At 41.8% G+C, this 9461-nt stretch overlaps 1 protein-coding gene across 1 annotated transcript; it reads right to left on the bottom strand.

Annotated features, from left to right (window-relative positions):
* Positions 1-870: 870 nt before the first annotated feature.
* psma6a (proteasome 20S subunit alpha 6a) lies at positions 871-8857 on the bottom strand. Its single transcript, XM_030718566.1, has 7 exons — positions 8672-8857; positions 6089-6183; positions 5909-5990; positions 3185-3340; positions 2804-2982; positions 2124-2218; positions 871-1707 (listed from the first exon to the last, which is right to left on the bottom strand). The coding sequence occupies exons 1-7, from the start codon at positions 8745-8747 to the stop codon at positions 1650-1652; spliced, it is 741 nt and encodes a 246-aa protein (XP_030574426.1). The 5' UTR covers positions 8748-8857; the 3' UTR covers positions 871-1649.
* Between the last annotated feature and the right edge of the window lie 604 nt (positions 8858-9461).

The following is a 9461-nucleotide window of genomic DNA, read 5'->3' as shown; positions in this document are numbered from 1 at the left end:
ATGCTTTAAAACTAGCTGCACAAGCTGATGAATGACTGCTTTTTAGTTTCAAAGAGATATGAGGGGTATTTCCCAAAGTCTGACCTACACAGACCCATGCGCTCTGTGTCTTCCTCGGTAATGCTGATTGCACTATACTACTGTGAACCGAGTAATTAAACTGATGGTGCTTCTGTGCTTGCTTTTGACCCGAAAATGGCTGATCATCAGCCTTAATACGGAGACAGCACTGGGCATTGTAAACTTGAGGGTACACTAGTCCACTGGCGCTGGTGTGAGTGGGCAGGGCCATCCCATGTCCCCCCTCCGGCCCTGTTTCACACATGAACTCCAGACAGTCCCGGGAGAATCAGATCAGGATACAGTACGAGTCAAAAGCTTGGACACACTCACCCCATTCGCCTGAGTGCACGAGTAAGCTCAATTACAGCAAAAATCATAGCCATGATTAGTCTCCTGAATATTGAGATCGCGATTAATTCATTTTTCTCAGACATCGGAAAAATAGTGGATTCATTGGACTTGAAAAATAGAAGAAAACTGAATTAAGAAAGGAGGGATGTGCTGTAAGGCAAAACGAGATAAATAATGTAAAACAGAATGCAGCACCATAATTGTTTGCATTAAATGCACAGCACGTTGGCTGTGAATTTACCCTAAATTATCCATGCTGTTCCCTCGTGGGTGCAGCTGTACATCACGCAGGCTTTGCATCAGGGTGCTGGCAAGGCAAAGATCATTTACTGTCCAAAGCTGACTGTATCAGACATTTGCATTTTCACGTGTACCTCTGTTGGGTAAATTCGAGAAAAGCTGCAAGCCGTGGCAAGAGACAGGAATGAATGTGCACAGAGAAGCAAACACAAAAGCTGCAGTGTTAAATAAAACGTGTGTGTTTAATAGAAGTGTGGAAGTACAGCAGCTGCAGCAGAGGGCAGGCAGATCAAAACACTGACTTTCTAGTGACCTGAGCAAATTTAAACAGGAGTGTGACAATGACTGCTGCTATAGGAGAATCCTCGCAGCTGTTCCCTGGGTTATCACTGAGCAGAGACCATAAACATCACTGTGAAACTGAAGACAGTGCAGATGGGAGGCTTAAAAGTTGAAGAAAAGAGACGCACATGTAGTGGCAGCCCTGAGTAAAGATGGTCAGGAAGCACTGCAGAACACAGTGAAGCTACAGGACCATTGAGTCCACATTTAAGAGGTATTGTGCTGTAGTTGTAGTGTTACCACACTTCCATCTTCCAATCTGCTCATGTCACACTCATTAGGTGAAGTCATTCGGGCTGAGCTGCTGAGCTGCGGCTTGTGGCTGTCTCTCACATCAGCTGCCACGTCACACTTATGTATCATGTAAAGGACTGATCTGAATATCCCGTCCATGATCTGAGACATTTAGCAGCTGGCTGCAGAAGGAAAACACAGGAGGGATTGGTACATGGATGATGTCATGTCCTGTTTGCGACCAGGAAGCATTGGCGGGCGGGGGGGCATTAAGTGTTACTGTTCATCTCTTTTTGAAGAAGATGATATCAGCTCCTCCTTCATCTTCCTCCTAGCTGAGACCTTTTGTGTGTCTGATGCTTCTGGCTTTCTGGGGTTTACCGTTTATCATCCTTTTCATAACCAGCTGCCAACTCCCTTCACTCCCTCTCAGACAAAGTCACCAGGTGAGCATCGATCTCAGCCTCTGAAAGAATCCTGGAACACAAACGCACAGTTTAATGGTCCTATTTTTCATTCCGCCAACACGCACACACACATATGCACACATGCGGATATCGAGAACAAGCTCCACATGTGAGCCCTTGCTTTGATCTCAACCCCTGGCTGTTTTTAGATTTAGGGAATTTCCATTACAACACCGGCCGCTTTTTCTCAAATTATTTAGCAATAACATGATACGGCCGACACATTACTGACATTTTAGCACTTTCATCCTTTTAATCAGCAATACCCTGCTTCGTTTTAATTTGGGGGTTTTTATGCACAACTAATTTAATGCAGCAGCTGAGTCATGAAAACAAAACAAAACAACTTTTTACCTGCAGCCAAGATCGTGTTCTTACTCACAGCTATCAAGAAGCTTTCTCCCTTTGTTTCAGAAAAAGACTCACTTGAATTTGGGCTCCTGTGCAGTGACGACTCCGATCTCTAGCTCTGAGGGCTTGAAGTCGATGGACAGAACAGTAGACAGACATGAGATGGCCGTCTGTTTGGAGACAAAGGGGACAGCTGTTAAGAAGGAGAGTTTGTGAAATAGATTTAAACATATTTAATAAATCACAATTCAGAAAATGAATGTAAAAGACAAAAATGCATGCTTTCATTAGATATACCAGGGTGGGCAATTAATTGTCCCAAGGAGCTGCATGAAAAACTGGGACGGTTGTGGAGGGTTGCAACAATAAGTTTATAAAGAAATGAAACTAATATTGAGGAATTGAGTTCGGCTGATTGATTTGGAGAAGCTGGGCCTCATTTCTAATTACTGCAGAGCTTGTTTGAACTTCCTTTAACATCAAAAATTACAACCTCCCTCAAATGACCGATTCCAACTTCAAGTGGCTTGGAAAATACCAAGCAATTCAACAAAATTACCCCCCAGAGTCACAGCTATAAAATTCACATACATGTCCTGACATACAAACAAAATCACCTAACTCCCTTACTCGGCTGTCCACAGAATATCCTGTAAAATCCCCAACATTCCCAAAGCTCCATAAACAGTGGAAACACCCTGCAGTCTTCATCATTAATACTACGGTCATAGTTTGTGTATTTGGGTGTCTTTTACCTCTATAGCCTGCTCGTAAGTCCAGTCCAGCTTCTTCTTGACTTTCTTTTCCAGGAAACTAGTGGCCTCGGTCTGTTTCACTCCAGCTGCTGTGGCCTTGAAGCCACAGTAGTAGCCGGCTGGATCACACTTAAACAGCTGTGGGCCCAACTCCTCGTCCATCCCGATCACTACCATACCTGCAGGGTGGAATGAAAACAGGAGAGGAGAAACAACAAGAAGTTATATAACCCTCTGAAACATTTACATTTATGCTCAAATTACAAAACAGGTTTCAGTTTTAATACATGGAGTGATATCAAAATAAAAGCAAAAGTGTAGATTTCACTAAAAGCTCCTAACATGCACAATCTTCAATGCACACACATGCAAATCACGTACAGCAGCCTAGTGGTCTCATCTCTGCGTTCTGGGTGTAGACCTGGGAGATGTCGGCCATGCGTTTACACAGCATGTCCACGGGGACCTCGTAGCCATACTTGTACATCCAGTTAGCCGCCTCGTACCGTGCACGCTGCACCTGAGACCTGCTGTCGGCTGGACAGAAGGAAGAGACAGAAAATAACTTCGCACACAACCACAGACCAGATGGTGTCATTTTAAATTACTGTTAGGAACATTTTGATGCGTGCTGCTTGGACACAGGCTCGTTTTAATAAATTACTTAAGTCACATTCAAGTGTGATGGCCCTCAGGTCAGGTCTATCCCCACAGGTGGTCTGATTGGGTTCATTTCCATTTTAATTCTGCTTAAGTTTAGGTAATCTAGAGAGATTTGGACAACAGTATCCACAAATTTTGGGTTTGGATGGGTGTACTGGAGGACAATAATATTCAAGTGCTTTATCTTTTTTAAATTTTAGATTAAATTTGATTAACTGCTCTGGTATGGTATAGCAAGTTTATCCCTTTAGGATTGGTAGCAGGCTCTTAGAGTTACCTTGTTGCAGGGCGAAAAAGTTCTGGGTCACATCAATACCTATGGAGGGAAAACTGCAAAGTAGGAATATTCTGGATCCTCTGATTTTCACTGAATAAGCAGCTGCTTGAAGACTCCAGTTGATTCAGGACCTTAAGAGTTGCTCTACACCCTCTGTTTAACGGCAGGGACTGTTGTCTTCCAGCTTAGTTTTGTTGAGTCAACACAGAGCCTACGCCATAGTGGGCATGTATACTTGTGCAATGATGCAATCATGTTGGACTTGAGCAACAAGTATATTCGGTGAGCACAGAACCGACTGAGTGCTTACATGGATTGTCAGTTCACTTGAACTGGTTTGGAGGACCAACAGTGATGCTGTGTACAAGAAGGGGATGAGCACACTCTACTTTCCGAGGAAGCTCATATCCAACCCTTTTATTACCACAGGGGTGACTGGTGACCCCTGTGGTGTATGCATCAAGATGCTGGAGATCCTCAGATTTATACTGTAATTCTAACTGTAAATATTATTTATTAATATCATTTGCACTCCTACCTGCTATAACTCTCTTTTGTGCAATTGCAGTCTAATTTTTTTTATTTTTCTTTAACTCCATTTTTATTATTTTTATCACTGTTGTACATAAAATTTTGCACTACCTCATATAATAAAGCCTCCATTATGGGCCCGTGGTACTTTAACAATATTGTACTCATTATACCATTTATATTTGTATTCTTTATGCTGTTGCTCTAACACAGTCATGCCACTTGTGGGCTCAGTAAAGTAGCTATTAGAAATTAAAGCCCGTTATATTTTCTTCAACTAAGGTATTATCCTTGTAGTAATCACAGCATGTTTACTACCAAACAGATTAACCACAGTTGTTGAGCTCTGCGTCAGAGTGTTGTATATTCTTTTCTGGGAAGGTGCATAACCATCTGTGCCACTGCCTACTCATGATTAGATTAAATCGACTTTTATGGACGGAGGGACTGACGTTAACTTGTTCTCTTCTTAATATTTCATGGAGTTTGACTTGTCACATGTGCAATTATTTGCTGTCCTGTCCAGCTCTAAATTTTATCACTGCTCATACCCATAGTAATCTCAAATGTCTCCCCCTCTGGTCTTAAAGGTTCCCCCGGTTCCCGAGGCTGGGAATGTCCAAGACACGCTGGAGTGGGAGAAGAACCTTTTTAAGGACTGGGTGGACTGTTCTATTATGTTTTTCCATGTATTGGTACTTTGCTGTGCTAAATTTCATTATGTGATTTTTTTTCCCCCACTCTTACGTTATTCTATTAGTTTTCAGTCCTTACAAGCTTGTGTACATTTTTATCTTTAAATGTTCTCTCTTTTTTAATATAAGCCATAAACCTGCCATAGACTACTGATGAATATTAGTGTGTATGGCTAAAGCTGGCACTTTAATGACGACCTGAGTCTTCATATTAAACACTGTCCCTTCTTGAATAAAACCAACAAACAACAGCAACAGATATGAGTGCCACATGACCCTTATCTGTTTACTCTGAGACAGCGCTGTTTGTCTTCTTCTCTCCTGCACTTAAATCTGCTCCTCTTCTTCATTCTACAACTTTTATTATCCACAGGGGAAAAAAAAAAAATAGGGTGAGTTTGGACACACTCACCTATGGCCCTGGTTTATGGCATTAAAGGCATACTCTGAAGATCGACAGGCAAAAAAATATATACATAAACATCAAGCATTTTAAAAAGGAAGCAAAGTAGCTGCTTGTTTTGAATGCTTCCTTGTCATCAATAATCTGGCGACAAATGTCAACAGTTTTATGAAAAACACATAGATGTTATGAATGGATTCCCCTGCAAATTTTCACTTCCCGGAGTCACTACTACATCACTCCTAGAGGAGGTTTTAATGTAACTGGGTAACTCTGCATGGTCTTCCCCAAAGAAGAAGATAACTAAAATGTAAATGAGTGAGATTTATTGCAACATCAGCTATATCTGCTATCTTAACTCCAAACCACAGCTCCACTGGCTCACTTGGAGGCTTCACCACTGCCAAATCAGCACATTTTAAAAATTATTTTTATAAGAAACTGTTTTTAAAACAATATAGAAGAATGGGGAAAAAAGCTGAATATTGTCCCCGACAAGAAGCCAGACTGACGATCGGATGATCGCTGCTGCTTACCGGTCATGCCGGTCATAACACAGCCTATGTTCTCAGTGATTTTGAACAGGTGTGAGACTGTCGTGGCATCCAACAGCTTATCCTGAGGAAAAACACAAAGAAAGACACTGCTAACAGAGGAAATCGCCACATGGGCCACAATGGATGCAGCAAACGAAATATGAAATAAAGCAAACTCACAGGAACTTTCTTCTGCGTCACGACCACAGCGCAGTCCGTCCCTCTGACTGCCACAGAGGTCAGCCCGCCTTGGTTTATGGCTTTAAAGGCATACTCTGAAGATTGACAGGCAAAAAATATATACACAAACATCATGAGTGAACATTTGAAAAAGGAAGCAAAGTAGCTACTTGTTTTGAATGCTTCCTTGTCATCAATAAGCTGGCAACAAATGTCAACATTTTTATGAAAAACATGTGGCTGTTCTGAATGGATTCCCCTACAATTTTCACTTCCCAGAGTCACTACTATATCACTCCTCGAGGTGCTGATGGAAAAGGGTGAACAGCACCATTTTCTTCCTTGTTTTTTTCCCTAGTTGTCTTCTTCAGTGACACAGATTAACAGATGAATCACATATTGTAATGCCATCACATCCCTGTCAGATTCTTCTGAAATGATTTTTCCCCATCTGGGTTATTGAATAGAAAGCAATTATAACTCACAGAAGAACGAGGAAACTTTTATGAGTCATGTGCTCACTTATTCAGATCAGTAATTACATTTCCTTGTTTCACTTAGCCTTTAAACAGAAATGCAAATAAACACATTATAATTTAATAGATTAATACCAAAGTTATTATCCTTTTTTTTCTTTATTTGAATTTTTGCTTTCAAATCCACATAGTTAAATTTCCAGGCCGGGTTTACTTGTTTCAATATTATTATTTTTTAATGTTTAATTTTTGCTTGATTTTAGTTAGTTTCAGTGTTAGTTAGAAGACAGCTTTAAATAATGTGGAGTACTTGTAAGGGGAAACATTTAAGACATGGGTGTAATATATATGTACCCTGCTCAAAAAAATTAAAAGAACACTTTGAAAACACATCAGATCTCATTGGGAAAAAAATCATGCTGGATATCCGTACTGATATGGATTAGGTAATGTGTTAGGAACATTTGATGGAAATTAAAATTAACAACCAACAGATGGCTGAATAAAAAGTTCAAAGAAACCCCAAAAATCAAACTGAAAAAATGAGGCAACAGGCTTAGTCAATTTTACTGAAATTTCATTGCAGCAACTCAAAATGGTACTCAGTAGTTTGTATGTAGATCAGGCAAGCATGGGGGCCAGTCAATGGTACCAATTCCTTCATCCTCCATGAAATCCCTGCATACTTTTGCCACGTGAGGCTGGACACTGTCTTACACCGGGAGGAACTGACAACCCACTGCACCATTACAGGGTCTGACATGGATATGCCTCCCCAGACCATTGCTGACCCACCACCAAACTGGTCATGTGGAAAGATGTTACAGGCAGCACAACATTCTCTGCGGTTTCTCCAGACCTATTCACGTTTGTCACATGTGCTTAGGGTGAACCTGCTCTCATCTGTGAAAAGCACAGAGTGCCAGTGTTGGACCTGCCAATTCTGGTATTCTATGGCAAATGCCAATCAATGACTCCGTGGCTCCGGTGCAGTGAACACAGGGCCCACTAGAGGATGTCGGGCCCCCAGGTCAGTGACATTCACACCAGTGGCATGCTGGAGGTCATTTTGTAGGGCTCTGGCAGTGCTCACCCTGTTCCTCCTTGCACAAAGGAGCAGATACACATCCTGCTGGCTCTCCTAAAGTAACTGCCTGTCTCCTGGAATCTCCTCCATGCTCTTGAGACTGTGCTAGGAGATATAGCAAAGCCATTTGACTCACTGTTGCCCCTCTAGAGCACCTGTTGATTCAACTTGATGAACAACTCCTTCTGCTACTTAACTGACCAGATCATTATCCTAGAAGTTTAAGTGGCTTGACGCTATTTGATGATTAAAAAGTGCTCCTTTAATTTTTTTTTTAGCAGTGGTGAGCCTGGTGAGGTGAAGGTATGTTCTGGAGAGAACAGCAATGAAAGTCAGCAGAAGGAAGACATGCATGCGAATGAGAGGAGGCGGGTGGAAAGGTGAAGGTACATGCAAGAAGTAGATGTAGTGAAGGTGGAGGAGTTTAAATACCTGGGGTCAATCATCCAAAGCAACAGACAGTACACAAGAGAGATGAAGAGGAGAGTGCAGACAGGGTGGAGTGGGTGGAGACAAGACGAAAATGTTGAGGCAGATGATCTGTGACAGAAGGATAGCAGCAAGAGTGAAAGGGGGTGGGGGTGGGGGGGGGGGGTAGTTTTTGGAGACAGTATCCCTGACAGAAAGGACAGGAGGCCGTGATGACGCTCTACTCGCAGTAAACATGCGCGTGCGCACTCATGCCGGCTCTATCGACAAACGCGACCAAAAACTAGAGCTAGTTTCAGTTTAGTCTTTTTAGTACTCTTTTATTTTCTCGTGAAGTCTGTTTTTATTACTCTATAGTCACAGTTACCTAAAATGCTTTGCTTTAATTGTATGAAACCTATGTTGCTGCGTTAAGTCGGATTAACTGTTTCATTACACTTATTTAACAGTAATTTACTTGTGACTGTTTTCCTACCCTACTGCACTGAGATGACATGTTTAACCATCTCTAAGCTGTGTGACTAGCGGCTGTTAGCATGTTAGCAGGGCAGTGATGACCGAGCACTTTCTGCCGTTTCTCTCATTACTGACCTACTTGGTAGAGCCTTCCCTCCGGGGAGAAGATAGTGATGTGTCGGTCAAACCCCGCACTCGACCCCCGGGACATGACGGCAGAAAATAAGTGAGGTAAAAGGGGGCTAGACTGAATCTGAAACTAAACTCAGGTAAAAACAGAAGCAAAACATGGCACGAATCTGCACCGGAAGCAGCTGTGGGCTTTCATATCCGGGTCAACTTACCGTTTTTGCGTCGAAGAAGCACAACACAACAAAGCAGCACACACAGCCACTACCTGATTATATAACAGCGGTTATTTTTAACATTAGTCCAGAGGAAAATCCATTAGTCCATCCAGTACCCAATACCATAAAAATCCATTATGACCAGTGCCCAATGTCCAAAACAAGTTACCACAGGAAAAAGTGCTCTAATAGTAAGGTTATTAATTCATCTTCTCTACCATTCATACACTGTTAAAAATAATTAAAGGAAAGGTAGAGTCCGCACAGTAGAGAAAGCTCCCGAATGACTTTTAATACAATACTATAACGTTTCGGGCACAGCTAGCAGCAACTCAAATTAAAATATTAGGCTTTGAGATAAACTATAGTTTTGATATTGTATTTTTAGGCAATACACCACCGGATTTGTACATTCAAGACAAATATCTAAGAGACCTTCCCAACTTATGTAAATCTACAATTCGCTTTCTTAGATCTTAACTGAGTTCCTAGGACTTTCCCATTGTTCTGAGTATTGGTCAGTCCAATGAGTGATGCCAAACAAACCCTTTCTATCCTAGCAAATAGAAACTACCAGT

Source organism: Archocentrus centrarchus, chromosome 22 (assembly GCF_007364275.1).
Source record: "Archocentrus centrarchus isolate MPI-CPG fArcCen1 chromosome 22, fArcCen1, whole genome shotgun sequence".
NCBI classification, from domain to species: domain Eukaryota; kingdom Metazoa; phylum Chordata; class Actinopteri; order Cichliformes; family Cichlidae; genus Archocentrus; species Archocentrus centrarchus.
This window is presented reverse-complemented; position numbering and strand designations above follow the sequence as displayed.

Coding starts and splice junctions, on each gene's coding strand:
- psma6a (XM_030718566.1), bottom strand. CDS start 8,747: ATGTCCCGGGGGTCGAGTGCGGGGTTTGACCGACACATCACTATCTTC. Junction 6,184..8,671: donor GGGAAGGCTCTACCAAGTAG/GTCAGTAATGAG, acceptor GTCAATCTTCAG/AGTATGCCTTTAAAGCCATA. Junction 2,983..3,184: donor GATGAGACCACTAGGCTGCT/GTACGTGATTTG, acceptor TCCACCCTGCAG/GTATGGTAGTGATCGGGATG.